Source organism: Dipodomys spectabilis, unplaced genomic scaffold (genome assembly GCF_019054845.1).
Source record: "Dipodomys spectabilis isolate Male_0828 unplaced genomic scaffold, ASM1905484v1 ptg000542l, whole genome shotgun sequence".
NCBI lineage: Eukaryota > Metazoa > Chordata > Mammalia > Rodentia > Heteromyidae > Dipodomys > Dipodomys spectabilis.
In genome coordinates, this window is record NW_024871219.1 from 238,540 (window position 1) to 261,041 (window position 22,502).

At 40.2% G+C, this 22,502-nt stretch overlaps 1 protein-coding gene and 1 pseudogene across 2 annotated transcripts in view; one reads left to right on the forward strand and one right to left on the reverse strand.

Annotated features, from left to right (window-relative positions):
- Positions 1 to 22,502, forward strand: part of Stag1 (stromal antigen 1) — a 187,890-nt gene that overhangs the window by 44,636 nt on the left and 120,752 nt on the right. For both annotated transcript variants that reach the window (XM_042670355.1, XM_042670356.1), the window contains 2 exons: positions 9,736 to 9,838; positions 19,846 to 19,948. In XM_042670355.1, the coding sequence (XP_042526289.1) occupies positions 9,810 to 9,838; positions 19,846 to 19,948 (132 nt within the window). In that variant the 5' untranslated portion in view covers positions 9,736 to 9,809. The remainder of the gene's footprint in view (positions 1 to 9,735; positions 9,839 to 19,845; positions 19,949 to 22,502) is intronic.
- On the reverse strand, positions 5,352 to 8,519 carry LOC122099858 (annotated as a pseudogene).

Genomic DNA, 22,502 nt, shown 5'->3' on the forward strand with positions numbered 1-22,502 from the left:
GCTGTAATGTGTGAGGCCCTTATCTCCACTAAACTACCAAAAGGTGGAAGTGGAGCTGTGGCTCAAGTGATAGAGCACTAGGCTTGAGCAACAAGATGCTGAGGGACAGTGCCCAGGCCCTGAATTCAAGCCCCAGGATCAGCGTGTGCTTGTGTGTGTATGCATGCACACACGCGCACGCGCGCGCACACACACACAAATAATCGCTGAAGTTTTGTGCTGTAACAGCACATTATCTTAGCCTACATTAATGTTCTATTCATTGTGTTCTTTGGACCTCAAGATTTGTAATCAATAAACAGCATGATTATGAACTACTTGAATTATCCAAAATTGAAATGATGTTGCAATTTTGACACGCAAAGTTGGTGCAGTAATCTGAAGATAAAAATCATGTCATTGAATTTCAAAGTCAATGGGTTTAGAAAGGGTTTGCCATAGGCCTTATCAAATAAATAATACTTTATGCAAATACTTTTCCTTCACTATGAAGAGTAGTTACTCTGTACCAGTTCCCTTCTATGGCATTCATACCTACATATCCCGCAAGACTTAGCTCAAATGTCTAAAAGTTTTCTTTCTTTTGTGCCACTACTGGGGCTGAGTCCGTGCCTTGAGCTAGCTTGGCTTCTTCACTCAAGTTTGGCACTCTGCCACGAGCCACAGCTCCGCTTCCAGCTTTGGTAGTTAATTGAAGATAGGAGTCTCTCTTGACGGTCATGTCTGGAAACCTCAATCCTCTGATTCCAGCCTCCGGAGCTGCTAGGATTACAGGTGTGAGCCACTAGGCGTCTGCCTATAAGACTGACTTTGAAAAGTACTTCGTCATCTCTTAGAACCTCTCGCAATCTGAGCTTGTTATGTTTATCTCTATAATAGTTTCACAAAGTGGGAATTTCCTCTTATTTCCTATTATATTTGAGTCTTTTTTTTTTTTTTTTTTTTTGCCATTCTTGGGCATTGAACTCGGGGTCTGGCCGCTGTCCCTGAGCTGCTTTTGCTCAAGGCTAGCATTACCACTTGAGCCACAGCGCCACTTCCAGCTTTTTCTAGGTATGTGGTGCTGAGGAATCGAACCCAGGGCTTCATGCATGCTAGGCAAACACTCTACCACTAAGCCACCTTTCCAGTGCCTTTGAGCACTTTTTAAAGAAAGATGCCTGCCAGTTGTTCAACAAGTGTTTCTTTTTCCTTTTTTTGATCGGTCTTGGGTCTTGAACTCTGAGCCTGGGCTCTGTCCCTGAGCTCTTCAGCTCAAGGCTAGCACTCCACCACTTGAGCCACAGTGTATGTGGTGCTGAGGAATCTAACTCACAGCTTCATGCATGCTAGATGAGCACTCTACCACTAAGTCACATTCCCAGCCTCTAAGTGAATTATTTTAGTTATAATAATTTAATTTTTTTAGTTGGTTGTGGGGCTTGAACTCTGGGCCTGGGCGCTGTCCCTCAGCTCTTCAGTTCAAGGCTAGAGCTCTACCACTTAAGCCACAGTACCACTTCCCCTAAGTAAAGAATGTTTTTGACTTCGAGGAGAGAGTGGGAAAGTCATTTAATATAATACCAAGCTGGGCACTGATGGCTCACACCTTTAATCCTAGCTACTCAGGAAGCTGAGATTGGAGGATTGAGGTTCAAAGCTAGGCTATGTGGGAACGTCCATGAGACTCTTATCTCCAATTAACCACCAGAAAAGAAGTGGAGCTGTGGCACCCAAGTGGTAGAGTGCTAGCTTTGAGTGGAAAAAAAAGAGCTCAAGGACAGTGCTCAGGCCCTGAGTTCAAGCCCATGACCACCACCACCACCAACAAAAACTTCACCAGTCTTTTTCCTTCATATACTTGAGTTGTATTTTAGTTTAATATATGAGCGTTAATCTACTCCTTTTCTTCTGATAAATGTTAGTTCTAATAAAGTTGTAGCAACAGTCTTGCCCCATAATCCATCCCTAGCTGTAGTCCCCAGGTGCCAATCTCCTACATAGCTAAAATACAGCTATAAATATTTAACTTGGGGCTGGGATGATGGTTCCATGGTAGAGTGCTTGCCTTGCACGCATGAGGCCCTAGGTTCAATTCTTCAGCACTACATACACATAAAAAGCCACAAATGGCGCTGTGGCTCAAGTGGTAGAGCTCTTAGTCTTGAGCTGAAGAGCTGAGGGACAGTGCCCAGGCCCAGAGTTCAAGCCCTATGACCTATGGAAAAAATTTTTAACTTGTAGGATACTTTTAATCAATAAGCAGACCTCATTTAGTTTTCATTGTCCTTGTAGTGTCTGCTTTCCAGGTTAAGATCCAGTATAGAATCTCCCATTACATTTAGTTGTCATGTCTTTCTTTTCTTTCTGATTTTTCTTTTTTTTTTGTTGGTCATGGGGCCTGAACTCTGGGCCTGGGTGCTGTCCCTCAGCTCTTCAGCTCAAGGCTAGCCCTCTACCCTTGAGCCATAGCAGCACTTCCAGTTTTTTCTGCTTATGTGGTGCTGAGGAATCGAACCCAGGGCCTCATGCATGCAAGACAAGTGCTCTACCACTGAGCCATCTTCTCAGCCAGTCATATTTTTCTTCTAATCTGAGACTAATGATTTTGAGTTAGAAAGCCCTAAACCTTTTCCAAGTACTTATGAATTTGACACATTGAAAGAAAATTTCCTCAGTTTGAGTTTATCTGATTATATGTTGTAATTAAGTTCAGGTGATATGCTCAGGAATGTGCATGGGGTTCTGGTTCTGGGGCTTGAACTCAGGGCTTGAGCGTGGGGTTCTGGTTCTGGGGCTTGAACTCAGGGCTTGAGCACTGTTCCTTAACTTTTTTGCCCAAAACTGGCACTCTACTGCTTGTGACACAGCTTGACTTCTGTCTTTTTAAATTGGAGATAAGAATCTCATAGACTTTTCCTCAGCCTCCTGAATAGCTAGGATTACAGGTGTGAACCACCTGTACCAAGCATGTTTTTTTTTTGAATTTTATTTTATTTGAAACTGTTCTCTCACATGTATGTTTTAATATAAGGTGAGTTGGTTTGGTTGAGTTTCATTTTATTTGTCAACAATTTTGAAGATGAATGACATTTTTAGTTTTATTATCACAGCAATATTTCAGTTCACTTTTGTGGTTTAAAAGCATAGCTGTTGCTGGGCGTCCGTGTAATCCTAGCTACTCAGGAGGCTGAGATCTGAGATCACAGTTCAGAGTCAGCTAGAACACATTTTTAATTCTAAAATGTTTATTACTAAGTTTCAGGATGTAGTATAGCTTACATTCTTTGTCACTGTTATCTGCTTCTTTCTGTAATCAAGAATTAATATTTATTGAAGAGTTCTAGGCATTCTTCCAGTTATTTCACACACCTATATGAAATATTGTTTCTTTTATTATTCCTCTTAGACAAATAAGAACACCAAGTTTTAGTGAATTACTACACTCTCATACTTGGTATGAGAGTAAAGTCTGTTTGTAGAAATTCCTAAATCATTCTGCTGTAAAAACAAATTCAATCTGCTGTTTCCAATTGCTGTCCCATTGAGCACATGATTGGATTTTTGGCTTAAAATCCTTTTGTCTGCTTTAATAGTTGAGAGTTTCTAGATTAATGTTTTCAAAGATTTACCATTACTCTCTTTTTTGGTATCTTTGCTTATTTAGGGCTTTTCTTTTTCTTCTGTGAATCCTATGTGATTTGGAAGATCTTACTCTGGGCATTCTTTTTATTTACTAAAAAAGCTACAAAAATCTGTCATGTAAGTTAAATTTCACTGGAAAGAGAAATTGGGACTTCGTTTCCTTGATTATATTATACTGTTTGCAGGTTTTATCTATATTTTCTTTTTTTTACTATTACAATGAACAAATTATTTTAGTTCTTAAAAAGCTTTAACGAAGAGTCAAAAGACTAGGGTTTTATTAGCTTAGAAACTAAAAAGTAGCTAGATGACACTAGGGGTAAGCTATTAAATTTGTCTGAACTTTATTCCAATGAATGGAGATTAATTCCAGCACTTAAATTTAACTTGTTCATTAGAATATAACTTAAAACAATGCCCAGTGCTTCTGAATTTTATTGGTATTCGCTATGATAACCCATTTCTTGTTTCTGATTTTATTAATATAGATCTTAATGTGGATCTTTCCTACTCCTTTTTGAGAGTAAGCTTAATGGATTGTCAGTTTATCATTTAAAAAAAAAACAAATTTTGTTCCATTGGGGTGTGTGTGTGTGTGTGTGTGTGTGTGTGTGTGTGTGTGTGAGTGTGTGTGTGTGTGTGTGTGTGTGTGTGTCTGTCTGTCTGTCTGTCTGTCTGTCTGTCTGTCTGTCTGTCTCCTGTGACTTGAACTCAGGGCTTGGATACTGCCCTGAGCTTTTTTTGGTCAAGATTAGTGCTCTACTGTTTGAGTGGTTAACTGGAGATAAGAACCTCACACCTTTTCTGTCCCATCTCAGCTTCCTAAGTAGCTAAGATTACAGGCATAAGCCACTGGCTCCCAGCTCAGAAACTTCTTTTTTTATTTTTTGTCAGTCCTGGGGCTTGAACTCATGGCCTGAGCCCTATCCCTGAACCTCTTTGTGCTCAAGGCTAGTGCTCTGCCATTTGAGCCACAGCTCCACTTCTGGCTTTCCTCTGAGATAAGAGCCTCAGCCTCTTGAGTAGCAAGCCTTACAGGTGTGATCCACCAGCACCCGGCAGAAACTTCCTTTTAAAAGTACTCTTTACAGTTATCAAACTCTTTTTGCACAGGGAAGTCAGAATACATGAAGGCACTCAGAACTTTTATGTTTTCACTTAGTGTTCATTTAACTTTTAATACATTACTTTAGGTAAAGATTATTGCTAAAACAATAGCAGGTAGTCATCATGTTTTGATTGCAGTCCTTTAGTAGTACACCATAAGTGAGTGTTTTTCACTGGCCCCATGAAGAGGTTTGACACGGAACACCACTTCTGGAATGATGTTGATCATTCTAATAAGTGTCTTCATTACATAATGGCAATATCTTTCTTGTTTTGGATCAGTGTTCACTAGTTCTGACATCTTTTATCAGTCTCCTTTGCTTCCTTCTCAGGAACAAGGTTTTCCAGGAAAGAAAAAGGCATTTATAAGGAAGCTTGCTTTAAACTTTATGATTATTATCCCTTTTCATACGGTCAGTGATAAATTGGCATGCTTTCATTTAGCAGACACTTGGTATCTCCATGATTGACAATTGACCTGGATGAGAAGTGATGACTATGGTTGGTTTTGGAAGCCACACAAGAAAAATGTCTTCTCATCAAATAATAATAGCCCTGTCCTTTTGATCTAAGATAATGATAATTTCTTCTAACTCCAATTTGATTCTTGATCTTCTTCCTCACAGAATGTTAATCTTCTGGCCATCTTCTTTGCTTTTGTCAGTAAGATCTTCTAGAAACTCCTCCGAAACTCTCTTCTTCCTTCCCGTGCAGCTTTTACTTCTCTGTCTGTAGGGCTGATGATGAAATCTCCGTGGTCCTGGCAGATGATGCACACAGACTGAATTTACTGAGCCATTTCAGGTCATATCCGATGAGTTCTTATTTGCATTTTAGCACCTTGGCAGTTGAGACAGCACTCGACAGCTTTGTTACCACCTCAGCCCTCACACATGTCACAGATCACATTCTTTTCTCGTTGCACATTATATAAATCTGCTAAGGTTACATCTTCTTTCCCTCTTCATCCTTCCTTCTCTGAAAAACTAATTAAAGATACCTACAAGGGCGCCAGAACCACCACCTGATTCACTTGCTTTCTTTCCTGTCTCTCCTTTGTCATGTAATACCCCTTTTTAGACTTCAGAGAGAACTTGATAACTTTGATAAATTTGTTTAACATTTTCTTCTTCATTTGGAGTCTTATCAGTTTCCTATAAGCTTTTTTCAGTTCTTGCTGGGTAGCAATTGGGTTGAACACCCCCCCCTCCTCCCCCCGCCCCCAAAATCCTAGTAAGTGGTTTTTCTTCCAGTTTCTTGCTGGTCAGAGAGCTGGGGATGGTTGGAGACCAGAAAGGAGCATATAGCTTTGTATAGCCAGGGCAGACTTGGCTCTTCTGCTTCTTCTGTTCTAGAAAGTTCCCAATTAGGTCCTCAATTGTAGGTGTTAAATGTAGCTATTTACAACTGTTTCTCCTTCTGCAAACTTCTTTTTCTATAAATTTTGTTAGGTGGGATTTTTGTTTATTTGTTTTTGTTTTTTTGTCCTGGGCCTTGAACTCTAGGCCTAGGCTGTCTTTGAGCTCTTCAGCTTCAGGCAAGCGCTCTATATCACTTGAGCCACAGGGCCACTTCCACTTTTCTGGTGGTTCATTGGCAATAAGAGTCTCATGGACTTTTCTGCCCAGGCTGGCTTTGAACTGCGGTCCTCAGATCTCAGCTTCCTGAGTAGCTAGGATTACAAGTGTGAGTCACTAGCGCCTGGGCTAGGTGTTTTTGTTTTATTTCAAAGTATTCTAATTTCCCATATTATTTCTTCAGTTTGTGAGTTACTTAAAAGTGTGTTGTTTTATTCCAAATATTCATTAATTTCCTAGTTTTTCAGTTACTGATTTCCTGTTTTTTCATCATGATGAGAGACGACAGTGTTTTTTTTTTGGTCCCGTCATAGAGCCTGAACTCTGGGCTGGGTGCTGTCCTTCAGCTCTTCACTTCAAGGCTAGCGCTCTACCACTTGAGCCACAGCTCCACTTCTGGCTTTTTTTTTCTGCTTATGTGGTGCTGAGGAATTGAACCCAGGGCCTCATGCATGCAAGGCAAGCGCTCTACCACTGAGCCACCTTCCCAGCCCACGACAGTGTTTTAAAATATATTTATAGTTGTCATTTTATGGCCTAACAGCATCTGTCCTATGTAATACTCTATGTGCACTTGAGAAGAAGGTGCGTTTTGTTGTTAGGTGACATGTATGTCTGCTAGATCCAGTTGGTGGTTTACATTGTTATTCAAGTCTTCTCTTGTTGATACATGGTGTAGATGTCCTACATTTTATTGAAGGTGGTACGTTAAAATGACCAACTATTGTATTCTTATTACTCTCGTACTATTTGATTATCAGTGGTTTTAAGTCCTTTAGTTTTAGTTATTTGTGGTGAACATAGGTCTGAAAACATTAAATGGAATTTCTCAGAATTCCCATTGCATACTAGTCTGGGTAGCATAATGAATTTTGTCACCGTCCTGCTGTACATTCGCTCACCTCTTAGCCATAATACTTGTCTTGCTTATCAGAGCAGCTGTCATGATACCTCATTGTTCATGTGCATATAACCCTTATTTTACTTTATACTAGCTCCAGGTGAAAGAGATCAGGACACACACACACACACACACACACACACACACACACACACACACACACACACACACACACACACACACACACACACACACACACACACACACACACACACACACACACACACACACACACACACACACACGTCAACGTGAATCCATAAAATGCTTTCTTTTGGTGACAGTTAAAAGTTTTTGATTTAAAGAAAAGCTAAAAGTTGCTAAAATCTTCTATAAGAAAGAGATCAGGACACACACACACACACACACACACACACACACACACGTCAACGTGAATCCATAAAATGCTTTCTTTTGGTGACAGTTAAAAGTTTTTGATTTAAAGAAAAGCTAAAAGTTGCTAAAATCTTCTATAAGAATGCAACCTAAGAGATATATAGAGCATTTGGTGCTGTATTGGTTTAAGGCTTCCATTGCTGGGGTGGGTGTGGGGTGGGGATGGGAGGAGGTGTCTAATAATGGATCTCCTGTGGATGAGGAGGGTCTGCTGTATTCTGGAAGCATTGTCTGATTCTTCCTTCAGTTTTGTTGGGATTTGTTTCTTGTGTTTTGGGCATTGTTCTTTTATGTGTACACCTTTATGATGCTCATATTTTTCTAGTGAATTGCGCCCCCCCCCCCCCCCATACATCATGTCCTTCATCATTTCTTACAAAATCTTGTCTGTATCATCATTCCAGCTTTCTTGTTTATTACCATCTGCTGGAATATCTTTTTGCGTCGTCATACTTTTCAGTCTTCTAGAATCTTAACATACAGAAGTCTCATTTAGACAACATAGTTGTATCACTAAAAAAGTTGGTTTAATCTCACCCGAAATGGGTAAATTCTATTTACAGTGGAAGTGAGTACTGACTGAGAATTACCATTTCATTGTTTATATGTTTTGTGTCTTCTTGTTTCTTAATTCCTCCTGTACTACTTCCCTTTTCATTTGAATTTTCTAGTGTACCATTTCTTTTCTTTGTTTTTGATACAGGTTCTTGCTGTGTAGCTCAGTCTGGTTTGGAATTCTCTGTGTAGTATAGACTGACCTCAATTTCTTCTCAGTCTTCTGGTCTCACCTTCCTAGGATTATCTATACGAGCCCTCATACCTGGCTCTTTATTCTTACTGTTCCATTTTGTATGAAGTATCCCATTCAACATTTTCCTATAGCATAGGTACAGCAATAAATTCTTCCAGTTCATGTCGTTCTAAGAGGGGATGGTAAGCTTTTTTCTGCCAAAGGTTATTTGGATATTTATGTGGGCCATTCAAAGTCAATAATACAAACAGATGGCCACAGGCATGTGTTTCTGTCATGTGTCGTATACTAAATGATTTTGAGGGCCTGTGGACTAGATGTTCCTCACCACCATTCTGAGACTATCTTAATTTATCCATTGAGGGATAGATAGTTTTGGTACACTTGAAATCTACACTTAATATAGAATTACTGTTTAATAACTTGTCTTTCAACAATTTAAATATATCATACCTTCTGACTTGATGGTTTACGATCAGAAATAGGCTGTTAATCTGAAGATTTCTTATGTAAAGAATTATTTTTCTGTCTCCAGAGTGACACTCTTACGTCTCTTGAATATAGTATAGCCCTTGATTATAGTTTGAGTAGGGCATGTCTCTATGTGGTCTCTGGCTTAACCAAATTTTTCTGTCATATCCTCAAATATTCTTTTTGCCCCTTTCTCTGTATTTTCTTCTGGAAATCTTTGTCTTGAAAGTATAGCATCCTGGCTTCATCAAAAGATGATGTCTTTCTTCCTGTGACTAGGTCATACTTCTTTCTTTATATCTCTTGTGATATTTATCAGACAGTTGGAATCCTTTTTTTTTTTTTTTGTCGGTCGTGGGGCTTGAACTCTGCGCCTGAGCGTTGTCCCTCAGCTCTTCAGCTCAAGGCGAGCGCTCTACCACTTGAGCTACAGCGCCACTTCCGGTTTTCTGGTGGTTTATTGGAGATAGGAGTCTCACGGTCTCTTCTGCCCGGGCTGGCTTTGAACCGAGATCCTCCGATCTCAGCCTCCTGAGTAGCTAGGATTACAGGCGTGAGCCACCAGCGCCCGGCTGGAATCCTTTTTTTATGTGATTCTTCTAGTTAGTAGTGTGTGTGAAGGTTTTCCCACGTCATGTCAGAGTTTGATAGGTGATTTATTTTAAACAACAAATATCTTGAATGTACCACAGCTTGCTTATCCATTTACCTACTGAAGGATATCTTGGTTGCTTTTAATTATGAATTATAATTGTAAAATAAGGTATCATAAACATCCTTTTTTTGGTTTGTCTGTGGACATTGGTGTTCAAGGTATTTGGGTGAATACTAAGTAGTGTGATGATTGATGATGCTTATTGATTGTAGTTTAAAGTAATTTATTATTTTATTTATTTTTTAATTAACAGGATTGCCTTTGAAGTGGTTTTTAAAGTTTTGAATTACACAGAATTCGCTGCACTGTGGAACAACCTTTCCAGCAATGATTACTTCAGAGTTACCAGTGTTACAGTAAGTATTATAATTCCCTTTTCCTTTTTAAGGGAAAAATGAGTAATATATCTATCATAATGCTCTTTGATGGTACAAATCAAATATGTTCTTTGATACTGGGATAATTTAAATCTATGTGTTAGGACATACAATTTCCACATCCACTCAGAGCCTTTGCTGTTAGAACATTGATATCTTCACTAATGTAGTAGGACAAGATAGGTGTTAATGTCCTGTTTCGGTGGTCAGTAGACTGGCCAAGCCAAATTTGGCATGCTGTCTGTTTTTGTAAGCAAAATGTTGTTGAATTGGAGATACATTCATATCTTTATGACTGTTACCAGTTCCTCTGTACTACAAGTTGTCATAGTGACTGTATTTTCTAGAAAACGTGAAATACTCAGTTCAGTGATTTACAGACAAAAGGTTGTTGACCTCTGTCCTGTATTTACTCCTTTTCTACTCTTCCCTTGCTCTTCTTCTGCTCCATTACGATCCTTTCTTTCCCCTGAGATGGAAATTGTTGAGCCATTCTAGTTTATAGAAGCTGCTAAGAGAATGCCAATTGGTAATTTTGGTTATATATCACTGGGTTTGTTGGATTTGTAGACAATTCTTCAAATTGGAATTTATTTGGGAATCACTGAGAAATATGATTACAGGAATATTCGTACTATTCTTTATATCCTTTAGTTCAAGATGTAAATCAGGGGATCTGCATACTTTGACCTTGTATGATGATACTTTAAAGTAAATGTGATCGCTATTTTAAGTATTTCATTACTACTTCACTTCATTTCTATACCTATTTTTCAGGAATTAGTCCTCTAGTATCCTGGCTCTCCTTTTTTTCTTTCTTTGCATTTTGTTCTTAGGCACTTTGTTGGTTGTGGGGCTTGAACTCAGGGTCTGGGCACTGTCCCTGAGCTTCTTTTGTTCAATACTAGTGCTCTACCTCTTTGAGATACAGCGCCACTTCTGGCTTTCTGGTGGTTAATTGGAGATAAGGGTCTCACAGACTTTTCCTTGCTGGACTGGCTTCAAACTGCGATCCTCAGATCTCAGCCTCTTGAGTAGCTAGGATAACATGCATGAGCCACCATGACCCAGCTTTCTTAGGCACTCTTGCATTTACCTATTCAGTTCACCTTTTTTTTTTTTTTTGGTCCTGGGGTTTGCACTCTGGGCCTGAGCGCTGTCCCTCAGCTCTTCAGCTCAAGGCGAGTCCTCTACCACTTGAGCCACAGTACCACTTCCACTTTTCAGGTGATTAATTGGAGATAAGAGTCTCATGGACTTTCCTGTCCAGGCTGGCTTGGAACCGCTATCCTCAGATCTCAGCCTCCTGAGTAGCTTAGATTACAGGTGTGTGCCACCGGTGCCCAGCTCCATTTATATCTTTTTTTTTTTTTTTTTGTCGGTTGTGGGGCTTGAACTCTGGGCCTGGGCGCTGTCCCTCAGCTCTTCAGCTCAAGGCGAGCGCTCTACCACTTGAGCTACAGCGCCACTTCCGGTTTTCTGGTGGTTTATTGGAGATAGGAGTCTCACAGTCTCTCCTGCCCGGGCTGGCTTTGAACCGCGATCCTCAGATCTCAGCCTCCTGAGTAGCTAGGATTACAGGCGTGAGCCACCAGCGCCCGGCATCCATTTATATCTTTAGTTGAGATATCTTTCATCTACTGAAGTTCCTCTGAGTCCTCAAAGCTAGGGTAGCCGTTCTGTGCTTCTACATTTCTGTATGTTTTTTTTTCCTAGCTCCATACCTTGCATACCTACAAACTCTACCTCCTAAATTGAGCACTTTTGTGGGGTGTTTTTTTGTGGGGAGGCAGTAGGGGTATGGTCAGCTCCTAGCACTTACTGGTTATTAGGCAGACCGTCATAAAACGTGAAAGAGGCTGTTTTTAAATTGTGTTTGTATTTAAAGTGGTTGTATTGATACTATTTAAGGTGATGTTTTGTTTTATTTTTGTTTTCGAGATCCAGACCTAAACTCAGTATCTGCCACTTCTACTCATTGGCTGTCGCTCTTCCGTGCTTCCAACCTTTCATGTTATGTTGTGTAACTGAATCATTTTTCATGATGAAATTGTAAAACTGTAATATATGTGTTGGTAGTAGAAAATAGTGATCTGGAGTTTGGATGCCTGAGCTCTGGTTTAGATTTGTCAGCTAGATAATGTTACCTGTGATGCATTGAGCTTTAATAAGTTTAAAGGCCTAAATCTTCTGGATGTCTTGTGAATGTGTTTGTAGATGTTATTTTGCTTAGCCCCTACATGTATCTAGTAATAACCTTTAGTGTTAGTTTTTCATCTCTGATGAAAATAGCTGAGATAACCAATTGACTCTGTCTGTCTGTCTGTCTTTTGGCACAGGGGATTGAACTGAGGGCCTCATGATTTGCTAAGCTGGTCTCTACCACTTGAGTCATACCTCCAGCTGAGATAACCAATTTATAAGGAGGAAAAGTTTATTTTAGCCTACAGTTTCAGAGATACCAGCCTATGATTATATTGCTTTGTGCCTGTAATGAAACAGCATATTGTGGTGGAAATATGTAATGGAGAGACTTCTTACCTCTCCATGGCTGGGAAGCAAAGAGAGCTGAGTGGACTAGAATACCAATAACCTCTCAAGTATATGCCACTAGTGACCTGACTTCTTCACTCCTAAAGCTTCTCCCATCTTCCTGTAGTGCATAAGTAACGACGTTTTTAATACATAGACCACAGTGGGACACTTATCTGAATCATAGCTTTCTGCTCCTGGCACCAAAAGGCTCATGTCCATCTCATAATGCAAAATACATTTAGTTTTCTTCTAATAATCTCTACAGTCTTCTTGTTGTAACATTGCTGAGAAGTCTAAATCCAAATTCTCCTTTGAGGCTCAAAGCAAGCTCAGCTGTGAATCCTTGTAAAACTTAGTACCAAAACAAACAAAACTTTCAAGATACAATGGTACAGGGGAAACACTTTGCATTCTCAAAGGGAGAAATAAGAAATACTAAGGAAGAATTGGATCCCAAAGCAAGAGCAAAAACTCAGCAGGATAAACTTATATCATAAAGTTCCACATCTGGAACCTCAGCCCTGCTGGTGTAGGATGTGCTTGGAAGGGCGTGGTTAGTACTATCTCTGAAGCTGTGTTGGTTGCGACCCACATCTCCTCTCTGGGGCTGGCTTTGTTTCCTGCCTGCAGCTTTCTTCTGCAGGCATTGCAGATCCTATTGTAGCCTCAGCTCCACTCTCATAGCCTAGCTTGTCAGAGGTTCTTTGCGGGGACTACTCGGAACCTGCCACACATTGCATAAGTTTTGAGGCTCTCCTTTGAAACCTTTCTGGAACCTTCCACTCCAGAATTCTGCGTGCCTACAAATCTAGCACCATGTGGATGATGCCAAGGTGTCAGCTGTACCTTTACTTGGTCTGTTCAGGTCGCTGCAGCTGCAGCTTTTGAGCATTTTGCCCATTGAGCCCTTGGAAACAGATCACAGGGAAACCATTCTCTGATGCCCTAGGAGTTCTCCTCTCCAATGAGAGACGCCTGCGTTTTCCAGTGAGGTACCATGAGCCTAGCTATGAGTTTGGTGTTTTGTTGATTCCTGAGAATGCCTTAAAGCATCCTTCCTGTGTTGGCAGCCCAAAGCTCTTACCCTCGTTGTAATGACGCCATCAGTGCCGGCTACCCCTTCCTCCCTCCCCTCATTGTAATGACGCCACCAACACCGGCTGCCCCTCCCCAGCCACACCTTTACTCACATTCCTTTCCTTGACTGGGCGTCAGTTTTTCAAATCTTTCTACTCTGCATTTTTGCAACAGATTTATTAGTGTAAATCAAAAGCAGCGTAGCGAGCGGGATGTCCAGCTTCAGAGCAGATTTCTTCCTTGTGGTAGCGACGGAAGAGTTAATTTAAAATGAGTGGTGTTGAGAAAGGCCAGAAGATTTTTCTTCACAAGTGTTGCCCAGTGCCAGACTGTTGAAAAGGAAGGCGAGCACAAGACTGGGCCTCATCTCCATGCTTCTGTTTGGTCAGAAGACAGGTCAGGCAGCTGGATTGTCTTACACAGAGGCCAACCAGAACAAAGACATCACCTGGGGAGGTGATACATGATGGAGTATTTCATCCCTCGAACAAAATTGATCTTCGCTGGCATTAGGAATTCAGGAAAAAGGGCAGATTTGATAGCTTACCTCAAAAAAGTTACAAATGAGTAATAGCCACTGCCCTATTTATTGCGAAACAAGTGCCTCATAGCTTTTTAAAAAAATAATGAAATTTTAAAAAATAATACAATTGATCTCTAACATCAGAATTCAGATCACGAATGGCTGGTTTAAGTAAAACTGGCTTGTGGTTAAGATAAATATGATCTTTAAAAAAATATTGTTTTCCTTTTCTGTGATAATGATTAGACTTAGTAATGCTCAATTTTTCAGCAAGATAGGGAAGAATACCTGTAAAATACTAGTTTTATACTTAGATTTATATAACTAGTATGAGGACTTTTTTTTTTTTTTGGCTAGTCCTTAGGCTTGAACTCTGAGCCTAGGCACTGTCTCCCGGCTGGTGTTCTACCACTTGAGCCACAACGCCACTTCTGGCATTTTTAGTAGTTTATTGGAGGTAAGAGTCTCACGGAGTTTCCTGCTTGGTCTGACTTCAAACTGTGATCCTCAGATTTCAGCCTCCTGAGTAGCTAATATTATAGGCATGAGCTATCAGCGCCCAGCTTATGAGACCCCCTTTAATACCGAGGAAATTACTTTACCATCTCAGAACCGAACAAGATTCATCTATGTTTCAGTTTATGGTCCTTGGCCTGTTAAAGGCAATGAAAGGATGAAGATGAGGAAGCAATGACTGTATTTTTGGTCTTGACTATGACAATTTAATTGGACTTCTGTCTCTGAAATCTGTCTTTCACTTATTGAAAGGCATTTTAGTGTGGCTTATGTGTAAATGTCAAATAAAGAATGTGTAACCCTTCAAAAATACCCACCCTGCTTCCAAAATATTTTGTTACTTTAACATTTCTTCCTCTAGATAACCTAGTTTTTTTTACCTTTATTTTCAACCTCCCACAAAGTCTCAGAGCATGGACAAAAGAAAGTCAAATTCCTTACTGTGGTATAACATTAGTGGCCCTCAATCCAGTTCCCAAGAGAATCCTTCTTTGTTAACATTTCTTCCTTTACTTTTCCTTTTTTTTCTTTTTTTTGTCGGTCGTGGGGCTTGAACTCTGGGCCTGGACGCTGTCCCTCAGCTCTTCAGCTCAAGGCGAGTGCTCTACCACTTGAGCCACAGCACCACTTCCGGCTTTTTCTGCTTATGTGGTGCTGAGGAATTGAACCCAGGGCCTCATGCATGCAAGGCAAGCACTCTACCACTGAGCCACTTTCCCAGCACAATTGTTAACATTTCTGTGTGCATTCTGGTCTTCTGAGTCATCACTGGAATTGTCTGTAAGTTGCATTCTAGGATTTCGTGTCTTCTTTCCCCAAATGTGTCCAAATTTATCCTGAAAACCAATTCTGAAGGCTTCTCAACCACATCATCAGGTATAATCAAAATAGTGACTCTACTTTTCAATATCAGTTTTCAGTATTGATCAGTTTTCCTTTGCTGTTAACAAATAACAATTGGCTGAGATTCATCAGTTTTTTTTGTTGTTGTTGTTGTTGTTTTTTGTTTTTTATTTTTACCAGCTCTGGGGCTTGAATTTAGGGCCTGGACATTGTCCCTGAGCTTCTTTTGCTCAAGGCTAGCACTCTACCACTTGAACCACAGCGCCACTTCTGGCCTTTTCTGTGTCTGTGGTACTGAGGAATCTAATCCAGGGCTTTTTGCATGCTAGGCAAGCACTTTACCACTGAGCCACCTTCCCAGCCCCGATTCATCAGTTTTGAGAAGGAAATATTTATTTTCTCAATGAAAAACTTTTCAGTGTATAGTCCATTGACATATTGCTTCTGAGCTTGTGGCTAGGCAGTGTATCATGGTGGCAGCAAGTTGTAGAGATAGAGGAAGTTATTGCCCTCATGGTAACCAGGAAGCAAAGTGACAGAAAGGAGCCCACAAACAGTATTCCCTTTAAAAGAAAACCCCTATTGACCTCATGTATTCCCATGGGTTCTAAAAATTCCAACACCTCCCATTAGTGCTGGAGGCTGACAACTAGCCTTTAACACATGCCCTGTGGGACCTTACTCAAACCATAGCACTAATCCTCATTGTGGAGGTTAAGGAAACCTCAGTTTCTATCATCTTTAAAGTGAAGACATGTTATAAACTAGGGTTTTTTTTGTCAATTCAGTTATATTTTAGAATGCAGATACTTTAAAAGGTGCTACTAAGCTGGGCACTGATGGTTCATACTTATAATCGTAGCTACTTGGGAGACTGGTGTCTGGGGATTGTGGTTCTAAGCCACCCTGGGCAGAAATGTTTGTGAGACTCTTATCCAAGGTGGTTACTCATCTGACGTTGACATGAGTTCGTTGGCCTACTTAGGTATTATAATTATTGGTGGATTTGTCATCTTAATTCAGTTTACTCACACGCTATCAAAATGTTGCTCACCAGATACTTACATCCTATAAGTTTGCTAGGATCTGGGTAGATACATGAAGAATAGTCTCACTATTTGTTAGCAAAGCTTATAAAGATAGCTGCAATAATAACAGATACATGGTTCCAAATTGCCCTTAGTTAACGCCATTAGTTGGAAGCATTACAAGAACTTTCACAGGGTTTTAATCTAATTCTCTTAAGAGTGAGACAGTTGAAGTTTCAATGAGAGAAGTGTATAGTAAAAGAAAAGAGCTATTCATTAGTTCCAGGATGAAAAAATGGCGTATGCACAGTGTGTATATTTGAGGCCTTGAAATAAAGGTATCCCCATTTTTTTTTTTTTCGTAGTTAGAAATGGAGTATTACATGAAATAAGCCTTGCAAAAGAGTGGAGCAGTATCATATTGGATAATTACAATAAGATCAAAGGAATAAATACTGAAGACATCATTTTGTAATTGCGTCATTATTATTATTATTAGTATTATTGCTGCGGCACCATGGATTGATCTCAGGTTTACTACTTAAGCGATATTTCCTTCTCTTTTGCTTTTTTTTTCTTTTGGTTGTGGGGCTTGAATTCTGGGCTTGGGCGCTGTCCCTCAGCTCTTCAGCTCAAAGCAAGTGCTCTACCACTTGAGCCACAGTGCCACTTTCTGGTGGGTCATTGGAGATAAGAGTCTCACGGACTTTCCTGTCCTGGCTGGCTTTGAACCGCGATCCTCAGATCTCAGCTCCTGAGTAGCTAGGATTACAGGCGTGAGCCACCAGCGCCTGGCTATCATTTTATTTTAGCTCTTGAGATAATCATATGGGGTCTGATTAGCTTTGTCTGGGTTAGTCTTGAACTCATGTTTCTCTTTTACTTTCTAAATAGCTGAGATTACAGGTCTGTTCTTCCATGTCTGACCTCTGTAACTTACCTGAGGTTTTTATTACACCTGTATGTGTGATAGAAATTACATTCTTTTTTTGGGGGGCGGAGGGGGCGTTCTGGTCCTGGGGCTTGAACTCTGCGCCTGGGCGCTGGTCCTCAGCTCTTCAGCTCAAGGACAGTGCTCTACCACTTGAGCCACAGCGCCACTTCCGGCTTTTTTCTTTTTGCTTATGTGGTGCTGAGGAATTGAACCCAGGGCCTCAGGCTTGCAAGGCAAGCGCTCTACCACTGAGACACCTTCCCAGCCCCTAGAAATTACATTCTAATTGTGTGCTGCTGTTGATCATTTTGCAGCTCTGCATTTATGGGTGTTACTACTTTGGTAGTTTGAAATTGGCTCTAGTGGAAGTAGTTGCACCATGAAAATCATCAGATATGGGACTGGGAAGGTGGCTCAGTGGTAGAGCGCTTACCTTGCATGCCTGAGGCCCTGGGTTCAATTCCTCAGCACCACATAAGCAAAAAGGAAAAAGCCAGAAGTGGCGCTGTGGTTCAAGTGGTAGAGCGCTAGCCTTGAGCTGAAGAACTGAGGGACAGCGCCCAGGCCCAGAGTTCAGGCCCCACGACCGGACCCCCCTAAAAAAAAAAAAAGAAAGAAAATCATCAGATACTCCAAATCATGACTTGGTTTATTGTTTTGTCTGTGTTTGATTATAGACACCAAGTAATGGTCAAGAAATTGTTAATAATGTGAATTAAGAAAAGTTCAGCCGGGCGCTGATGGCTCACATCTGTCATCCTAGCTACTCAGGAGGCTGAGATCTGAGGATAGCGGTTCAAAGCCAACCCAGGCAGGACTCTTTATCTCCAATTAACCACCAGAAAACCAGAAGTGGGGCTGTGGCTCAAGTGGTAGAGTGCTAGCTTTGTAGAGCTGAGGGCCGAGTTCAAGCCCTACAACTTACCCTCCCCCCAAAAAAAAAGTTCAAGAAATTATTAATAATATGTATTAAGCGTAAAAGTATTAATGATTGTCTATGGCTATTAAATAATCAAAAATTGAGAATTGTGATTTAGCAAAGTAATTAATTGCTCACAGGATTGATTACCACCAAATGATGTGATGTTCCAATAGATGTCTTTTTTTATATAGCTTTACATCTTTTTTTTTTTTTGCCAGTTCTGGCGCCTGGGTGCTGTCCCTGAACTTCTTTTTTTGCTCAAGGTTAGCACTCTACCACTTCCAGCTTTTTCTGTGATTAATTGAAGATAAGAGTCTCATGGCCTTCCTACCCAGTCTGTCTTTGAACCATTATCCTCAGATTTCAGCTTCCTGAGTAGCCAGGATTATTGGTGTCAGCCACCAGTGCCCAGCTCAATATAGCTTGCATCTTATCCACTAATGAACAAAACTAGTAACTATCTTTTCCTGTCAAATTTCCTGTTAGTCAGTTGCATCCATTATTACATATGGATGTAGTATGTTAAAAATCATTTTGTGAGAGTTGGCTATATGGAATAGAATATTATATAGTTTATTATTGTTCAGAAATTATATTTTAAGCATTCATATCAGAAACGTATGATAATGTGTGTGTTGAAGAATTGCTTGTTAGGGGCTGGGAAGGTGGCTCAGTGGTAGAGCGCTTGCCTTGCATGCATGAGACCCTGGGTTCAGTTCCTCAGCACCACATAAGAAAAAAGAAAAAAGCTGGAAGTGGCGCTGTGGCTCAAGTGGTAGAGCGCTAGCCTTGAGCTGAAGAGCTGAGGGACAGCGCCCAGGCCCCAGAGTTCAGGCCCCACGACCGGACCAAAAAAAAAAAAAAAAAAAAAGAATTGCTTGTTAGCATATTGCGTTCAGAACTTTATAAATTCCTCTCAAGCACCAATCTTTTTCTTTTTTTCTCTTTTTTTTTTTCTTTGTCGGTCGTGGGGCATGAACTCTGGGCCTGGGCGCTGTCCCTCAGCTCTTCAGCTCAAGGCTAGTGCTCTACCACTACTTGAGCCACAGTGCCACTTCCTGTTTTCTAGTAGTTTTATTGGAGATAAGAGTCTCAAGGACTTTCCTGCCCGGGTTGGCTTTGAACCTCGATCCTCAAATCTCGGCCTCTTGAGTAGCTAGGATTACAGGCATGAGCCACCGACGTCAGGCTTGTTCTTATTCTTGTTCTTTTCCTCTTCTGTTTTGATGCTGGGATTGAACTGGCCATCAGGCTTTGGAAGCAGGCACTTTACCACTGAGCTACATCCCAGTCCAAACCTTTCTCATCTTATATTGAAGAATTCGTCTTGTGAACTGTGGTTTACACTTTCATTTTATACAGCAGTTGCCATATCCGTAGTCATTTCTTCCTTGTTATTTCCCCCTTATTTGGGGATCCGTTTCACCCACTATTGTGTGGCATTAGGTAAGGAGGATAATAACAGTCTTGGTTTCCTGAAGTTTTTCTGAATCTGGAGGTGTTTAACTACTTGTCAGTGATAATGCAAGATATATGGAAAGTAGTGCACTAGAACCGCATTGCATTTATTGATGAATTTGTTTACTAAAATACTATAACATTTTCTAGGGATTCAACTAATGAAACTACTGCCCATTCTGATGCTGGCAGCGAACTTGAAGAAACAGAGGTCAAAGGAAAAAGAAAAAGAGGTCGTCCTGGCCGGCCTCCGGTATGTATTGCATTTGTCTTCTATGTTCCTTACTGCTTACTCATAAATGGGCTTCATATGATTCGTTTATCACGTGCAGTGTCAGTACTGTTAAGCATGGTAGAGTTTGGGGCAATTTTACTTGATATATTTGCTTAGCAGTTACTAGAAAATGGAAATGATTATAGTATCTTGTTCTTCTGTTTAGAGTTGGTGATCCATGTGAAGGCCCAAAGGTAGTTATAAACATTGAATGAAGTATTGTTAATTAAGACATTTCACCTGCAACTCTTGATTGTTTGGTTGCACTTGTTTGGAGCTTGGGGCCAGTTTCAGGATTTATTTTCACTGACACGTGACTAAGAAGCTTAGAAAAGTATAATACAATCCTAGGAAGAGGTGTCTTTATGTATTTTAAGGGTTTTAGTTATCCTTTAAGCATGCATAAACTTTCAGAGGTATTTGTAACCGTGTGCCAAAGGGTTAGAGCTTGTAGTATTCTATACCCACTTATGATCTGATTTGCTATGTCTAAGTTTTTTCTCTATTTATAGAAGTTTTTCAGATGAAAAACTTTTCCTGACAGGAGACAGAGTATAACCGACCTTCCCCCAAGTAGTCATTTTCCAGCTTCAGCAGATACGAAAGTATGGCTAGTCTTGTTTCATCTTTTCACCTCTCTTCCTTTTTTTTGTTTTCTTCATGTTATTTTTAACATCGTCCTTGACTTTATTCCACTTGTAATTATGTCAGTTGGTATTGTTGTGTGGAAATACACAAAACTTTCCTATACTCTACAAAACAGTCAACACTGAAGGCTTCTCTGACCTCAAAAAGCATGGGAATTTCTCTCTACCAACAAGCAAGCAAGCAAGCAAGCAAGAGGGTTTGTAACATAGGCATCAGTTGGGTATCCTAGAATTGAATTCAGTTCTGACACTTACCTACCTGGAGAGAGTGTCAGATTCCATAGGTGAGATCTCAGTCCTCAATACTCACCCCCTCCCTTAAATGCCAGTTTCAAGTCCCAGTTTGTTTTACATGTGCTTCTGGAAGACTGTCAAACACTCCCTTCTCCCCCAATAGGTGTGATTACTTTGCTTGAATGGCTTACAGCATTCAAAAGAAACCCTAACATTACCCATTTATTACAGAGGATATTCTAAAGAGGAAAGAGAAAGAGAGAAGGGACAGGAGCTTCAGTCCCCACTTGGATTCTTCCACTCTTGAAGAACAGCTATGTATTGAGCTACCCAGAATCTCTGTCCTTCTGAAAAGCCTCATAGCACATCTAAAGCTAGTAGACTAGTGAGGGGATCCAACAAGCCTGTCTACTTGAGCATTGTTCTTGGCCTTTGTGTGCATCATTCTTCTTTCCGGGTGAGGGGCGTGACCCCTCTGCAGTGAAGATAGAATTTTATGACATTTTGGGTGAGGGTAGGTCACATGATTTTTTTGTGGCCAGCTCCAAGACAAGAAGTAGAGGGACGATTGGAGTTTCTATGACCTATACCTTAGGGAAGAGAAATTGCACTTTCTGTGTCCCCCAAATGAAAATATGAGTATCATACCCAAAGTAGTATTTTATTACTATATGAAATAATTGCCTCCATAGTTGATAATCATTTATTTCAAAATGCTTTTTGTTTTCTGGCTTTTATTCTTATGGATACTTTTATTTTGTATACATCTTATTGTTGGTATTAGGATATATATATATATATATATATACATATATATATACATATATATGTATATATATATATAGAAAGAGAGAGAGAGGATATATGTGTGTGTGTGTGTTTGTGTGTGTGTGTGAATGAATATAATATGTCACTACCACACATTTTCCAAAAGTGGTAATATCAATTTCTGTTCATGCCAACAACACTCCACTTGTCCCACAGCCTTGTTTTTTTACTTTAATTAATTGATTGATTAATTTTCCCCTACAGCCCTCTTCAGTACCAATAGCCCACAGGTAGAAGCCAGACAATGGTTTGGGGCCACAGTTTGCTCTGGCCTGGGTCACTTACTTAGTTTTGTTAGTCATGTTTCCGTAGCCTTTCCAATGACATATAGTGAGATCTTAGTTGTTTGTGTTTTCTTTCTTATATTTCTCTGTTAATAAAATGGATTACCTTTTCATAAGTTTTATGTCTATTTTTGTTTTTAATTTATTTTTTGTTCTTGCGCTGGGGCTTGAACTCAGGTTTGGGTGCTCTCCCTCAGCTTGTTTTTTTTTTTTTTTTCCTCTCAAAGCTGGTGCTCTATCACTTGAGTCACAACTCTCCTTCTGGCTTTTTAGTGCTTAACTGGAGATTAAAGGTGCTTTCATGGGCTTTCTTTTCTAGGCAGGCATTGAACCATGATCCTCAGTTGCAGCTTCTTGAATAGCTAGAATTATAAGTGTGGGCCACTGGTACCCAGCTTTATGTCTATTTAAAGTTGTGTTTTTTCATAAATTTCTCTGAATGTAAATATTTGAAGTCCAAATAAAATCTGGCAGTGTGTTTTTGGAAACTGATCATTTTGAACTGAAGACAGAAATGAAAAATCTCTAAAAGAGCCCAAG